The 16,048-nt window shown below is 41.9% G+C and overlaps 1 protein-coding gene across 1 annotated transcript; it reads right to left on the bottom strand.

Annotated features, from left to right (window-relative positions):
• Window positions 1-865: 865 nt before the first annotated feature.
• MOSPD1 (motile sperm domain containing 1) lies at window positions 866-14,885 on the bottom strand. The gene is made up of 6 exons (XM_014887432.2): window positions 14,774-14,885; window positions 9,600-9,856; window positions 9,345-9,420; window positions 6,391-6,617; window positions 4,266-4,427; window positions 866-1,925 (listed from the first exon to the last, which is right to left on the bottom strand). The coding sequence occupies exons 2-6, from the start codon at window positions 9,751-9,753 to the stop codon at window positions 1,894-1,896; spliced, it is 651 nt and encodes a 216-aa protein (XP_014742918.1). The 5' UTR covers window positions 9,754-9,856; window positions 14,774-14,885; the 3' UTR covers window positions 866-1,893.
• Window positions 14,886-16,048: the final 1,163 nt, after the last annotated feature.

The raw sequence follows: 16,048 nt of genomic DNA, 5'->3' as shown, positions 1-16,048 counted from the left end.
CTTTTTGGTTGATGATAACTTTCTGTTCCTGATTTCTTTGGTCGAGGTGTTTTTCTAACCCAATCATTTCTCTTCAGATTCTTTGAAAACCACTGCTGGCATCTGTGTCCAGTGATCTCCCTTCTCCATGCATGTGCTGTCCTGCAGGACTGAGGCAGCTGCAGGTGTCAGACCTGGTTACAGTCACTCAGTGACTCTGGGTTCCTACAGGTGAGATTTTCACTTCTGCAACTGCATGGCAAAACATGACCCTGGTCCATGACTGGAACCACAGGATATAGGGGGGAAAAGGGCTCTGTTGGGCTTGTTTAATCAGCTTGGGCACAACAGAATATTCAGCCTGGCTGTTGGGTGCTAAGATAAGGTACCACATGGCACTTTTATCTCCCCGACTTCTGCTCCCTTCCCTCACCTTTCCCCAGGCAGCAGCAGGTTAAAGCACCTGGTGAAAATCAGAGTTCACAGTGCAGCTACTGAGGAACAGTGAAGCTACGAGCACAGAGGCCTGCAGAGGCAGGAAAACACTGACCCAGCCATGAGCTCAGTGTTGGAGGGAGGTGCTGTGCCTGCAGCAGGCCCTGGCACACGGCCCTCTAAAGCAGCTGGGAACCTTTTTTGGTTTTTGTTCTTAGTGAATGTTAATGTTTGACTTTATCATCTGATGCTGATCAATGGATGACACAAGCTCAGCTCTTCCGAGAATCAAATTGAAGTAGCAGTATGTAAGAAAAAATGTAGTAGTTAACAACTTTTAAAAACTTCTCTTTCTCTTTTTCCTTTTTTTTTTTTTAAAGAAACACATTTTTTGCACGGTTTCTTTGTATTTCCATGTGTAAGCAGAAAAGCAACCCATGACATGCAGGGGGAAAGGTTTGATTTCCAAACTTTATTATTCATATCAGAGCATACTCTATAGACTTCTTACAAACAAAGATTTGTCTGTATGAATCCAATGCAGTAATAGCTGCCCTTTTAGAATTAACATCTCGACAATGAAATGTCATATGAAGGGAAATACTTGTTGTATGAAACAAGATTAATGTTCACCTCAAATATGAAACTGGCATTTAAGCAGGAGTTTCTGATAGAATTCGCTGTGGTAGCTGTGGGAGGAGGGATGTAGAGAAATTTTGCTATTTCACTTAGTTTGGTCTCTAAAATAGAAAAAATGGTGAATTTTGTATTAATATGAGTTCAGCTTCCATTAATGCCACTTCCATGCATCCCTAAGAAATGAAGGGATCTGATTACAGAAATTTGTTTTTATTATCTAATAATTGTGGTACAAAATGGCTGTTGCAAGAAATTATTTCTCCAGGTAAGAAAATGAGCACTCAATGATACACTGGTAATGATGAAGTAAGAAATTTGAGAATTACTTCTTCACCTAAAATTCACGGTTTATTTCATAATTCCATTGATGGAATTTTTCATTTTCTTCAATGATCAGTCATGACTCTCACCCCTCTGGTATGTATATACAGAAGTGTTACATGCCAGCCTTGGCAGGTACAACCACAAACCAAATGAGTGGTTTTTTACAGAAGACAGTTTGCTTTTATAGTGATCACGCACTGATGTGAACGTAGACTAAAAATAACAAATGTTGTTTTAATAAGGATTTTTTACAGTAGGCATAGATATAAAAGTTTTTTTCAAATTATTTTCACAGGTATCACTGAACATTTCATAGCTGTCTGTTACAGAAGCACTGCAAAGTGCTTTGAGTCTTTCATTTATTATACACAGTTAAAATATATTACACTTCTGAAGGTATCTTAAATCACTGAACAGTTTTGCTAGCATCTTAATGAGCCAAATGGGAGTAAAAGGCAGTCCACATTCATGATGTGAATATACAGTAAGGTGTTTGACATCCTATGAACTCATTGCTCATGTTCTCAAAATAACCATGGTGATGAGACCTGAAAGACAAGAATTAAGAACTAAACACTTCTATTTCACTCAAAATAAAACATTTAAAATAAAGAGTTTACCCTGTCACAGGCCAGAAAACACGGTAAAAGTGCATAAATACATGCAGAATGCATTTATACACACACTTAAATATTAGAAGTATCACTCCAAATTTTGATATAGTCAAAAATCAACACTGACGTGTGGTGCACTTAATAACTGAATGTCAAAGAAGACAGAAATACTCCAAACAATTACTGATCTCTCTGCTGGAAAATCTTAACATTGAACTTTTGACTTAAGTAAGTGTAACACCAGCACCCAGACCCCATTTCTCATGGGGGCCAGTTATGGGCAGTGTCATTCCAATGCTGAATCATCAGTAAGGCAGATCAGTTGAAGGCTCCAAGGCTTTTTTTTCTGCTTTGTGAATAATAACTGATCAAAGACCAGTTTTAGACAAAGATGTTAAACTTCCTTGTCAGTCTGCAGACGGAGCTTTCAACAGACTCTTTGTTGTGACCTTTAGAGAGGGAGGGAAAAAAAGGACTGCTCTGATAGAGGTTAAAAACAATTAAAACCAGATGAAAACAGGAAACAGGGGCTAATAAACCTACTCGTGACACACTGAAAAGTTCGTTTTAATTATGTGCTGATATAGGAAAAAGTACAAATCTGCAGTTCTTAGCAATGGGTCATATTGCACAAGGTAAGAGAGGCAGATGGAAGAACATAGGGGCTCCCTGAATTCCAGCCTTATGCAACATCAAAATAACAATTCATCAGTTCTTGGGCAATCTCAATTTCTTGCAGGCTCAGATGGTGTCACTGTAACAGCCTTTCACTGCAGAAAGCTCAGCTAAAGCCTACAGATCTCACCATGGATAAAGAATTTCTGAGACTATTTCATCTCCTGCCACTCCATACTGATTGAACTTGGCTACTTTATGAAGATGGTGAAGGCAGGAGCATGACAGAACAAAGCTGCAACACTGCCTTCCATTTCATCCCTTAAAGAGGAACTACAGCTCAGCTATTTATTAAGGTCTGTATTGGTGCAGACAATCAGTGCTCCCACAGCTGCTGGATCCTTAGCTTGGATCAATTCCCTCATCACAGAGGAACAGCAGAGGCTTCTGGAGAACCACTTGTACAGGGACTTCCAGACAATAAAGGGTTTAACTCATTTCTGTAAATCAAATACTTCTCAAATATCATATAGTCCTGTTGGTGTGGTATAACACTTTCCAATTAAATGCTCCACAATCGAGTTGTACTTCCTTGTGGAATAAAGTGTTTCAACTTCTCAAGAGCAATTGACTTTCTACATGAGCAAGAGCTGCACACAAAAGCATCTCTCCATGAAAACACTAAAAACGCTGCCAGCAAAGAAGTCAAAACCTCTCAAAACTGCAAAGGGAATCTAGAAACAGGTTTGTGGTTGCAAATGTATAAAGTCAAAAGGCTTAAAACTGTAGTGGTGCCAGCAGAACCTGGAGTAATTTTCAAAAGCAGAGATAAAAACAAAGTGAGGATTACTGCAAGGTCCTGATCTGAGAATCCATCAGCATCAGCTTGGGCAAAGAGCCACAAGTGAGATTTCAAACCACTTCAGCAGATGGACCTTTGTGAATCAGCAGAGTGTGCATGAACCATCACAAACTTGCACCTTTTCCCATCACTACCTCACCTCTAGCTATCAGTTTGGAGCTGCCTAGCTCTTTTCCTTTAAATCCTCATTTCTGCCACGTAGTGGGACAGGAGAATTGAGTTTAGTGTGACTGTTCTTCAAATCTGAAATAGTTACAGAGAAATAGTCATAACAAATGAAATGTTGAACTCATCTATGCTAGCTAATACAGGAGCAAGTCACAGATCAGGAAGAACTGTGGATGGTAGTGGTCTCGGGGTTTACAACAACTTACTGCTACACATATCAACTGCTTGTTAAACAGGTACTGAGAATGAGGTGTTAAAAGCAGCTCATGGGGGCTGGAGGGAGAAACACAATAACACCTTCTGCATTCTGCAATAGAGGAACTATTGCAATGCAAGAGTAAGAAACAGCACATTCCGTTCAGGTGTGCTGGCAGATGACTGCTGTTGGCCCATCACCAAATAAAGCTGAAATTAGCACGTAGGGGCCTGTGTGCAATAGGGATCAACTCAAATCTGGTCTAAAACACTTAATTTACCCTGCTATCACCATGGCTACAAATTAGGATCTACAAAATGTAACGTGGTGCTTTGTCTCCATCCAGTTTCCTGAGACCACTGGCCGAGGCAGCTGAAGTTTTCCAAACTCATAAATGTTGCAGGAAAATGTTTATAAAATCCCAAGTACTTACCTAAAACATAAGCAGCTACTAACTTTTGATTCACACTTAAGTGGAGGTAGAGAGGCACCAGGGATTCCATTTCCCCCAATGTAGGTAGCATTAGTGCTGCGACACACACTACTCCAAGGAAGACTGTGAGTAAACTAGGTCCCGACGAGGCAGTTCTGTTTTCTGAAAAAGCAAGACAGCACCAATTACAAGGAAGATCTAAATAATATAAACATTAAGTATTCTGCAAAAATGCCTGCAGTACATGGGAGCTGAAATACCCTCAGATTTTCCTTTTTGCTGTGGAGTTTGCAGGAGGTGGAAGACAACTCTTAAACCCACCCTTCTAAACCTTCTGCATTCTGCAGTGGAGGAGGCTGCTCCCTGTTCTGATGCTGGAACTTGTTTTCACATGACTTCCCAAACCCCTCCCTTCTGGAGAAACAGAGCCTGCCAGGCCCAGTTGCTATATATACACACTCAGGCCAGCTGGATGTCTCAGCAATGCTTGAGGTTTCCTCGTGCATCCTGACTCCATTCCTCGATATGTTCCTTCAGTGTCAGTAATCAATCAGTTAAGAGCACCCAAAAGACCTGCACAGGCAGGTAACTGCTCCCACCTCCTGATCAAAAGCTGTCTGCAGCAGGAGCACAGGCTCTTGGGCCAGATGAGCTCCCCTTCATTCTTCACAGGAATGTACATTCCCTTCATTCTTTACAGGCTCAGGCTACACCTGAGCCAGTGTCAGTTTAGATGCCACAAATCAGTAAAATTTGAATCTTACTTTAAAAACTGTGAGAGTGAACCACTCTGACAGTCCAGTCAGACTACCAGAATAAGGAAATGCAAACCACAGACAATAAAGAGTCCTTCATGGTCTTTATTGCCCTGCACTTTAACAGCTGGAACCTACTCAAAGGCCCACTGTGTCATCTTTGAAAAGAGCTGTCAACATGTTAGCTGAATACTTCTAACCAAATCCTTAAGACCCACTGGAAAATAGCCGATGTTTTTACCACTTCCTCCTATCCTCAGTGACTAGCAATATGTGCTGTATTTTAATTTTATAAATCTCTTATTTCCAGGTTGCAGGTTACATGCAAAACTGGAGTTTCTTTGTTTACTGCTTTTCTGTAAGTAAGCAATATAACATAGTCAACAAAGTTTTTAAGCAGGGAAACAGCATTTGGAATAAGACCAGTATCAGATTGCTCAGGATAGCTCAGGCCCTCAGTCCTGGAGCAACTATCACAGAACATTTTATTCTGTGAGCCCAGAGACCTTTGCAGGTTTGCTTTAACTGTGTATCCTACTAATATCTATTATGAAGGGGTTTTTTTTTAATAAAAAGTGTTTCAGCAGTCAACAAACTAAGTAAAAATAGTGAAACAGATTCATTTTAATAACATTAACACTCTCAAGGAGGTTCAGCTATTTTCTGGAATAGATTTTTGTTCTCCTGAAAAATCTAACAATGACAAGAACATTTCATATAAATCAGTAAAAGTAAGAAGAATGTAGACCTTCAATAATCAGTTTAGATTCATTTCAGGTACAATTTGACACTTTATATCCTACCCCTTCCATTTAACTGTCTGGCCCAGGTTTTCAAGACTGTTGATTCACTTCCTCACTGTGTGTATGAAACACACAGAGTTTTCAGCCATCTACTGTGGGACAGACAAAGGACAGGGCACAGAACAAGGAGCACTTTAGAAGATGTTCTGGCAATATTTTCTGCTCATCAGGAAATGAGGGATTAAGGGTTTGGAACAAACTCAGAAGGGGCATGTTTTGAAAGAGCCCAAGGGAAAAAATAACCACCATCCTTCCACAGATTAATTCCCATTGTCTGTAGGAGAACTCCTGCTCCAGAGGAACAGTGGATGCACTCTCCAAGGTATGGCATGCAAACATAGGGCAGCAAAGGGTCTTGATTGATCAAGACAGCATAAACAGAATAGCTACAGTTTGGGTTCTTGAATACTGTCATCCTCAAGTGATAAAGACAGCAGTCTTACAGGTGAATAAAATGAATTATTTTAAAATTTATTTCTGTTTATATTTAAGAAATATTTTAAGTCTAGTCACTTGAGCTGTTCAAAACCGATTCAGAACATAGGAGGGGTAAAAGGTTTCAGCTACCTGGTTGACACAAAGTCTGCTCAAAAAAGACACTTTCAGCCAGGTGTTCTTTTATTCGTTTTTCCTCCTCTTCCTTTTGTTGTTGTTGTTCCTTTGCAGATGGAAGCAGAGTAGCAATAATCTCCTTTTTCCCTAATGCTTTCCTCTGGCTCTGCTCAGACACTTGCAGACGGAATTTATCTATGACACCATAGTAAGAAGCCCGAACGTCTCTGTGACGAATCACACTGTAGAAAAATAACATTTTCAGACAGATGTAGAAAAATATTTTCAAACAGATGAACTACTAAGAAGCATGCCTGTATCACATCACATCCTGTATCAAGGTTTGCCCTCTGTCCCCCCTCCTCCAGATAAATTGGAATAATCCACACCTCCATTACCACTTCCATCACTCAATGTTCTTGAAGACTTGATCTTACCTCCTCTCTCCCCTCCTTATGTTTGCTTTAATTCCCAAATATTAATGCTCCTGGCCAAAGAGGACAGTAAAGTCTTTATCTCAAGCCCATTTTTGCCTCAAAACATCAATTATCTGAAAGATGCCTCCTCCTCATGTATCAAAGTTGTTTGATGCTGGCCAGTGATTTTAAAATGAGGGGATGGGAGTGGAGAGGGAAGGAAAGGAGTTGGACAGATGTTTGGCAAGCAACAGTCCAGCTTCTTGAGGAAACCAGGCTCAAAGCTTTACAATTCTACTTTCTCAGAAACAAAAGTCATTCCCTCTACAGACAAGAGTCAGCTAGGGATTCTCAAAATCAGAAACCCACCACTGAGAGCATGTTTGGAATCTATAAAAAGCACAGCTTTAAAATAGCATTGATCAACAGCAAAACAGACCTCTGAGCAGTGCTGTGCTCAACTGCCTTCTCTCTGCATTCATGATTCATCATGAGAATACATATCTAGCATTGAAAAGCTACAATATTTAGGGTTTGAAGTGGTATCAGCTCTTAGGGTAAATAAGGATATCAACTGTTTTTCCAGATGTTTTTTTTGTGAAAGGTTATTCTAAATTTCCAAGATAACAGCAGCTAATCTGAAGAACATACATACAAATCAAAAAGTTGCTATCTCATGAGGGGGAAAAAAAATGACTGTACCCTTAGTAACACAGAATAGTAGTCTTAAAATTGCTTCAATAAACTGATCTTTGTGATAATATTTACATTAAAATGCTGCAAGAAATTGTTTTTCAGTCTTCATTTAAAAGACCTATATCACATCAAGATATCCACAAGCATTAGCACGTAGCCAGTGCTTGCAACTGGTATCTAGTTTGAATAGACTATTCAACACAGAAACAGAGACCAAGTCATCCCCTCAGCAAGAGGCTGCAGTGATGTTTTACGTCACTTCAGAGGCAAAGGAGTGTTCCTATGACAGGCTTTCAGCAAGTGGAGTGTTGGCTGGGCAACTGCCTTCACTAAAACAAAAGGCTTTTTCCCCCCACAATCCTAATTCATACAGCTCTCAGCATATCAGCACAGCAGATCAACTCTGATTTCTTCCTTTAACACTTCCTTTTAAATTGGTGGTCCTACTCCTAGTACCATGGTACCAACTACCAACCTAAACAGAACCTTTACATAACACTGTGCTAGGAGAACATGTATCTGCTGCCAAGCATGGAGATATTTTCTGCAGACCCTTATAAACAGATACATTCTCCTGTTTCTTTTTAGAGATCATTGCATAATTGGAAGCTCTGTAGAATATCTGTTTATCTGGCAAATGGCCACACTTGCATAGTACTGCTCATATCCTAGCAGTAAACACTGTCCTTAGACAGCAACCACTGGAATGGAATGGGGGGTTTTGCTGCACAAAAAAATCCCCTTGGAACACATGTATGTCTTATCTTCCTTTATTTAATAAAACCCATTTGTTTAACCAAATGTAGCCAAGCTTGTGTAAATGTCTGCTAAAGAATGGAACAGCTCACTGGTACACTGGTATATTCTGACCTGTTTAGTTCCATTTTTAGCATTGTTGCCCCTGCTTACTGAAACCTTCTAGTTCCATGTTCTAAACTTCCTTCTTATTTGGTGAGTCCCTGGAATTGTTCAAGTTGCACCTAAGGAAAACAGTCTATAGGAATAAAGATCCATTCCCCAAGAACAGTTATTATTTATCTGACAAAAGGTTTCTGTATATGGCCATTTGTTAGCCAGAGTTTCCAGGTGGTGTTTTACAATTTGGAAAATGTCAATTCAAAAAGTTCAGTCTGCTCTTTTAGGTACTCCAGGTTTTCTTCAGCTGTATCTGTACATCAGCACAGAAATAATGTGGCAAATAGAAGATAAAAAGAGTTGGTTTATTTTAGCTTATACACCTACTCTGCTTCAGCTTTCAGCAGCCTACAGACCCTGTACATTACTGTGGTCACCTAAGCAGCCTCCTTCTGTTCTGAGTTACTGGGCTGACACCTGACAGGAGAGACAAAGGGGAGATAAAGAGATCTGAGAATGAGATGGGTGGTCAGGGTGAAAGGTAGGCAAAACTACCTTTATTAACATGGCCCAGGAAAATGTGCTCAGTATAACTGCATACATTTCCATTTTGCCAATTTGCAAACAAGTGCTTCTCACAAACAAATCTCAGCCCTTGGGGTTTTGTTCTTCTTGTTATTTCTAATGGAAAGGTGCTCAGAGGAGGCTCATATTATTCTCACTCCTGGTTTACAAATTCCATTACAAGATGCATTTACTGGCACTTCATTGATGCCAAAAGGCAAAATTAAAGGACATATCTCCAATACTGTAATACCTCTGCTTTAGAAGGAAAGAACAAAAATCAGAGCCACAGGTATACAGGAAATTAGGAAAACATATGTTTATCCAATTTATATATTATAACACGCATGCTGTCATTTACAACCTCTTAAATAATGAAAGAAATAAAGCTAATAAAATGTTGTATATTAGGAAAAATCCCAACCAACTTCTACTTACATATCAACACAGCACTGAGGCTTCACTGCACCAGTAGCATCCACCACTGCATATTTATTTGGAGTTGTACAAAGAACTGCAAGGAAAAGGACAGGAGTGGTAACAAATCATGAATACATCACCAGCCTCATCAACAGATACGTATAGAGACAAGAGTTTGGTTTTGTCACAGATACGATTTGTTACATGAATTATAATTGGACTGTTCAAGATCATCAACTAACCCTTAAATAGAACTTAACCTAAGAAACCCACCTTTGAATTTTAAGGCAAACTCATAGGGGTTATATAGAGTCAACACCTGCTTGTGTGTTGACTGGTCATCTGCATAAAATATAAGTTCTGTAGGAAAAACAAAAACAGGAAGATTTCCTTCCACTAACTCTGGCTGTCTTTTTTGTTGCTGCATTGGCACTGAATCCTCCTTGCTGCTTCTTGTGTTCTTATGATTTTGTATCCTCAGAGACTTCAGTTTTTGAATCGTTTAAGAATTCCAAAGCATTTTGGCAATTCTAAAGGAAAAAACGGGGAAAAAAAGAGAAAAGGCAAGAAGATTATTTCCATAAGTCTATACTAAACAGAGGCAGTTAACAAAGGTGCAAAAATATAAAACATGATGCTTGATTATGAATCTACCTCTACTTATGTTCCCTCAAACATACTGAAATAGAAAAAACACTTGCACTGGGTTTCCATCTATTTAACAAACTGCTACAAAATAAACAGATAAGCACTTCTCCAGTGTATCATGGCAGCATTTGGGGGCCCAGTCCATGAACAGGGCTGCTTATGCTGGGTCTTTGCAACACAAACCAAACTACAGCAAAAATCAATCCCATCCTTGCCTCAGGACAGCAACACCTCAGAAACACGAGGGCAGAAATGAGGAAACGACAGGACACTGAGGCAGCAGGAGTCACTGCTTAGGCAGGAGCCTTTCCATGGGGATGGCCACCCCGGATGAGGTATAACAAGTTAGGAATCTCCTCACCTAGGCACCCAGCTATGTCAAATCCCAGGGATTCAGAACAAAGGAATGGGGAACACCTTCATGTCTTGTTTAAACCAAACTCCCTGTTCCAACTGGATAGTTACAGGCAATGAATGGAAAAATGACTGGGATGACTAACACCAAGCAGATTTGGGGTTTACTATTTTATTATGAGATGACAGGTTTCTCTACCACCATTACCTCTAACCAAAATCACAATTCTCCCCCTGCCACCCCCCAGAGTTCTGTTTTATTTTGAGTGACATTCCAGAACTAAAACCAGAACCTATGACCCAACCAAGAAACAATCTCAAATGTAATTCATAAAATAAAATTAAGGCCAGACTCCTCAGCACACATACCATTGACTTAACACATGACAGAGAGAACAAAGTCTTTTTCTCCTCCCCAAGAACGTCATATTTTACTGCAGCTTCTATAGATTAATTATCAAACTGAAGGTGTCCTTTGAGGTCTAACTTTATAGCAAAAAATATTAAAATAACAAAACAGTTTCTACTGATTCATTAGATGTCATTTCCACTTACCCTAAAGCTTTTTAAAATAAGGCACATTTTAGCTGTTCTCCAGCTCAATACACTGGATAGTTGCACCTTAAAGAATTTAGCTTCTAAAATTTCTAGCAGCAAATAGCCCAAACATTATGAACAATCAAAAACAAACGCTTGTTTCTGCATTATAAACATCATGATGATCACATTTCCAAGCACCAGATACGTATTCCATACTTGAAACATGACACACGTTGATGTGTTTACGAAAGTGTATCTGTCATACCATCAGATTTACAGGTTCTGATTCTTATTCACAAACTAAACTTTTAATTTTATTCATTTAGTTATTAAAATAGCAAATTATCCCTGTAGAATTTAAATTCATGGATCTCACTGGAATGTCTTTCCCCATGATCCAGTTCCTTTTCAGAGCACAGGTTTGTTTCCACTTCACTGAAATGCTACTAATAATATTCTGAAAACAAATCCCCAATGATAGTGTTCCAAGCTGATGTTCTGTTACCTTATTAAGAAGAGTCTAGAAAAAGAAATGACTCTCTAAGTGGTAATTTGGGTTCTGAGTGCTTCTTGGAATTATGGTGAATCTCTTTTGTTTCAGAAGAATCAACAAATTCTGGGATGACTTTGTACAGCAAGTGTAAGTATTATTTCTTGAACAACTTCATGCACGATTGCAAAGTGAGTTTCATTGTTCCATTCAAACATATAAAGACTATATGAAAAGCTAATGTGGAAAAACTGCCAGCATGTAGGAATACAAAATACCTTTTGATGCTTGTCATAGGCAGAAGATTAAGAATTATTTATTTAAATTTCTCTTACCAAAGTTAGCTCAATGCAGTACACAGTAAGAATATGTTGGAATCTTTGGTTCTCATACCTATCTAAACTTGGAACATCATGTGTAACAGAAATACAGGCAAATTTTGACATTAACAAAAGGGATTTTTTTCAAATAAATGTTTTTAGCTACCATAAAACCAACAGCAAGCTACTGCTAGACAACTTAATTGACTATGTTTAATAACATTTTCAAGTACTGTTTATAATAATCAGTATTATTTTGATGCTTTAGTTTTTTTATTTAAACACTGCACATGTTTCATTCCAATTCCTGGCTTCATCCCACATCTCCAGTTTCTTCAGCTCAGTCCATGGCAAGTGTTCAGGGTCCAAACCCCCACAATTCTCAGCATCAGTGGAGGAAAGGATCACTACACCTATCAACAGGCTCATTTTTGTTACACATCTGTGGAAAACAGCGTGCAAAACTCCCAGGATTCCACAACCTGCATGCAGAAAGCCACCAATCTTAAAAAAGTATATCCCATTATTGCTTCCTTTTCCTATTTAACTTGGCTGGATGAGGAGCTACCACCCAAACTTGCAAAAGTGACGTCTGGCAGGACTATAGTAGACACATTTGCTGACACAGCAGTGTCATTCAGGGTATAAATTTCTGGATTCCTAAAAAAGCAACCAGCAGCCTTTTCAAGACAACAGTTCTAGCTTAGAACTCGCCTTGCTGGGACATCTCACCAAGTGACAGCAGTAAAAGCACTTTTCCCAAAGACTGATTGATAAACCACACATATGCTGGGGAGATGTGATGGTTTAGTATTGATAGACTTGATGACAGCACACCTTTCCCATCAACGAGAAACTGCCAACATTTTTACAGAGGAAGTTTGTATCACCACAACCTCTCTGCCCAGATTAACCCCACAGCAGCTCTAACAGTGAGAATAAGGTCACATACCGCAGACAGTTCATGAACAGAAATTCAGCTGCCGCTCTTCTGCACCTCCACTGCACCACAACCACTAAATTTTGTGGTCAACAGTCACCACAACACTTGCAGATAAAGGTAAGCACAAGCAAATCTGTCCCAACCCAGGATCTGTGGTCTCAGGCCTGCGATTTGCACTGCACAGATGGGCTTCTCCCAGCAGTACCGATGAAATTCCCACAGGAGCAGGGATCTGTCAGAGGTAACACCTGAACAATGCCAGCTCACTTCTCAGGGCCCTTTGAAGTCCTGACAAACAATTGTCACCGGTATTTTTTCAGCACAATAGGGATCTTTCCTCCCTAAAGTTACTAAATATATACTTCTGGTGTCACAATAGCACAGATCTGCCAGTGTTTCCTCTGAAATCCCTTTCTTCATAAATTTAACTTGACAGAGAAAAACACGAAGTGAAACGTAACTGCTCTCCAGGGTCAGAAATAACATCCATTGTGATTTGTTTTTACTTAACAAGTATCTGCTGAATAAATAAATCAACTGAGGAACTTTTTTGTTCCCATTTTAACTTCCAACACACTCATCACCATGGCTTCCCAGTGCATTTGTTGGTTGTTTTTCTTCACAATAACTGCAAATAACTCTACAGAATGTCATCGAGTAAACACTTCATTCTGAAGAAAACCTCTTCACAGTCATGTCTCCACACTGCTGTTTTAAAAGTTGACTAATTACAGTGTAATCTACTTTTGTTACATCTCATGATCTACCCCCTAAATCTACACAAGTCTTTCTACACTATATACTCAGTAAAACTGATGCTTTTTGAGTGCATATTTACAAAATAAACCCCAAAGTCTTCTTCAAAATTCCCTCCTATGCCAAGCTGAACAATCACTTTAAGCTACCTGCAAATGCAGCATGGGACCTGAAGCACACCATAAACATTTTGTTTCTCCAAAATGTTTTGAAGGCCTCAACGTGCATTTACGCAAACCGATGTTTAAACTACCTGCAATTATTTGGGAGCGCCACCCAATGATGAGAGCACAGAGCCAGCAGCCAGGATGGCTGGATTCCATTATTGCTAACTCTGTCACTGACACTCCATGACCTTGAGCAAGTTGGTTAACCTCACCTCAATTTGCTGATCTATGGAGGCACACATTCTGCAAAGTATTTCAGTAGGCAGACGGTTCCCTTTGAACCAGCAGAGCTGCACTGATACTTTGCAAAACTGCTACTGTTTACCCCTTCACAGGATGACGAGAAATGTCATCAGTAACTATCTCCAGGATGCTGTAAAATGAGAGTCTTGGAGCATTAACTATTGGCATGGATGACCACACACATAGATCATGCTGATCAGCAAGATTTATTAGGACCACATTTTTTTAAATGCTGAAAAGGTGACTAATAGAAGGAAATATTTAAAGGCAACTAAGAGGCATGAAAAGCAGTGAAAAAATAATTAACAACTGTGCATTGCTTCTGATCCATTCTGCTACAGGCTCACAAAGATCCTAGAGAAGATATTCAAGGGCACATGTGCTTTAGTCTCTATTTCCCCACTTGAAGTTTGTGTTTTCTGCACTAAACTGGCTGATTTTTAAATGTGTGTTGTGCTCATTAGCGCTGCGTGGCCCCAAACCGCCTCAGATTAACAGAGGGGAGCACTCTTCCCTGGGAGAGCGACGTGAGGAAAGGCGTTCCGAGCTGTGCCTGCTGCCGGCAGGGCACGGCCGTAATTGCACACTCTTAATTGATCCTCTTTGTTCTCCACCGAGGAGCGGCAGCGATACGGGCTGAGGCAGCTGCGCGATAACGGCGCCTCCCGCAGCCGGCCCGGCACCTCCGCACCGCCCCCACCGCACCGCCCGGCCCGACCCCGGCCCCGGTCACAGCCCCTCGGAGCGACCCCCGGCCCCACAGCGAGCCGCGGCCCCGCGGGGAACCGCCGCCAGGCCGGGGCCTCGGAGCGCGGCCGCCGCCCCGCTGCCCGTCCCGGCCCCGCCGCGCTCCCTCAGGGCCTGCGGAGGGCAGGGGCGTGAGGCCTGGCCCGTCCCGAGCTGCGCGGCCCCGCAGGCCGGGCCGCAGGTGTCGCTCCGCTCGCCCGCCCGCCCCGTGCCCGCTGTCGCCCCTCGCCCCGACTCACCCGCCCGGGGCCGCTGGTGCGGGCTGGCGCGGCGCCCCTTTGTCCGCCCGTCACTGCGGGCAGCGCTGGGGCTGCTGGGACCGACCGGCCGCCGCCGCCGCGTCACCGCCCCGCCCGCCGCCCGCCCCCGCCGCCATGTCGGGGCTGCCCCGGCGCGCCGGGCTCCGGCGGCCCCGGTACCGTGGCGTTCGGTGCCGCTTCCCCCCCTGGCCTGGCCCCTGTACCGCGGCGTTCGGTGCCGTTTCTCCCGTCCAGCCTGGCCCCGGTACCGCGGCGTTCGGTGCCGCTTCTCCCCCGCCCGGCCTGGCCCCGCGGCAGTGCCGGCTCCCCGGACAGCGCGGCTTGTGCGGCCGGCCCGGTGCCTCTCAGCTGCGGGGCGGTGTTTTTTAATAATGCTTCGCCTCATGGCACGGTTCCCGAGGTCTGGCCCCGTCCCGGAGGGGTTCCTGCCCCTCTCCCGGCTCCCGCTGCGCTCGGGGCCGCCGTGTGCTCTGCCCTGCGGGTCCCAGGGCAGCTCGGGCTCACCTGCATTCCCCCCGTCGCTGGCAGGTCCCGCTGGAAGGGAAGGGTCGGCGAGTGTCACCCCCGGCTGAATCGGGATGGAACTGTTGGCGACCCGGTCATCCAGGCGTGACCTCTGCTCATCCAGCAGCATGGCTTAAATGGGACACCCTGTCCCTGTAAACTCTTCCATGCTGTTACCTTTGTTCTTTATTCCTCTTATTTACTTAATGTGCTTCCATTCAATTAGACTGTTTGTGGACTTCAGCTCGTGCTATGCATTATCCTCTATATTCCCTTGTTTTTTTTTTTTCCAACTTCCCCTCTGTATAATACAAACAAATCCATGTGTAATCACCACCCATTATCATCCCAAACTTCAAGACCTTCAATGCAGTAAAATGTTTTTGTTGCAAGTAAGGTGGATAATTAAGGTTTATATTGAGCCACCCAGTACAGGATTGCAAAATCTTTTACCCATTACCAAGCTTTATCCCTCAGTGAAATGAATGCACATCCATGGTGAAATAAACACAGCAGCCACCAGTGTTTCACAACAACATCATGAAATAATCCAGAACAGGAAGTAACATATTTAAAATCATGGAAGAGATTAAATAAATTCTAAAAAGCGTATTTTCCAATTTAGTCAAGGTGTGTGTATTAGCACTCACCTTTTTCTGCAGATCTAATGGTTCATTAAGAAGTTCAGTCTTACAGCCATAAATTACATAAATTATAATATTGTTAAAATATTATATGGAGAAATTATAA

This window comes from Sturnus vulgaris, chromosome 14 (assembly GCF_052056855.1).
Source record: "Sturnus vulgaris isolate bStuVul1 chromosome 14, bStuVul1.hap1, whole genome shotgun sequence".
NCBI classification, from domain to species: Eukaryota; Metazoa; Chordata; class Aves; order Passeriformes; family Sturnidae; genus Sturnus; species Sturnus vulgaris.
Note: the sequence above shows the minus strand (reverse complement) of the source record. Positions and strands in the feature narration are given on the sequence as shown.

Bases quoted from the DNA above. Each gene is read 5' to 3' on its own strand.
- MOSPD1 (XM_014887432.2), bottom strand. From the start codon at position 9,753: ATGCAGCAACAAAAAAGACAGCCAGAGTTAGTGGAAGGAAATCTTCCT. The intron at 6,618-9,344 runs GTAAGTAGAAGT...ATTTTTCTACAG, and splicing joins CCTCAGTGCTGTGTTGATAT to TGTGATTCGTCACAGAGACG. The intron at 1,926-4,265 runs GTAAGTACTTGG...CTTGTCTTTCAG, and splicing joins AGTAGCTGCTTATGTTTTAG to GTCTCATCACCATGGTTATT.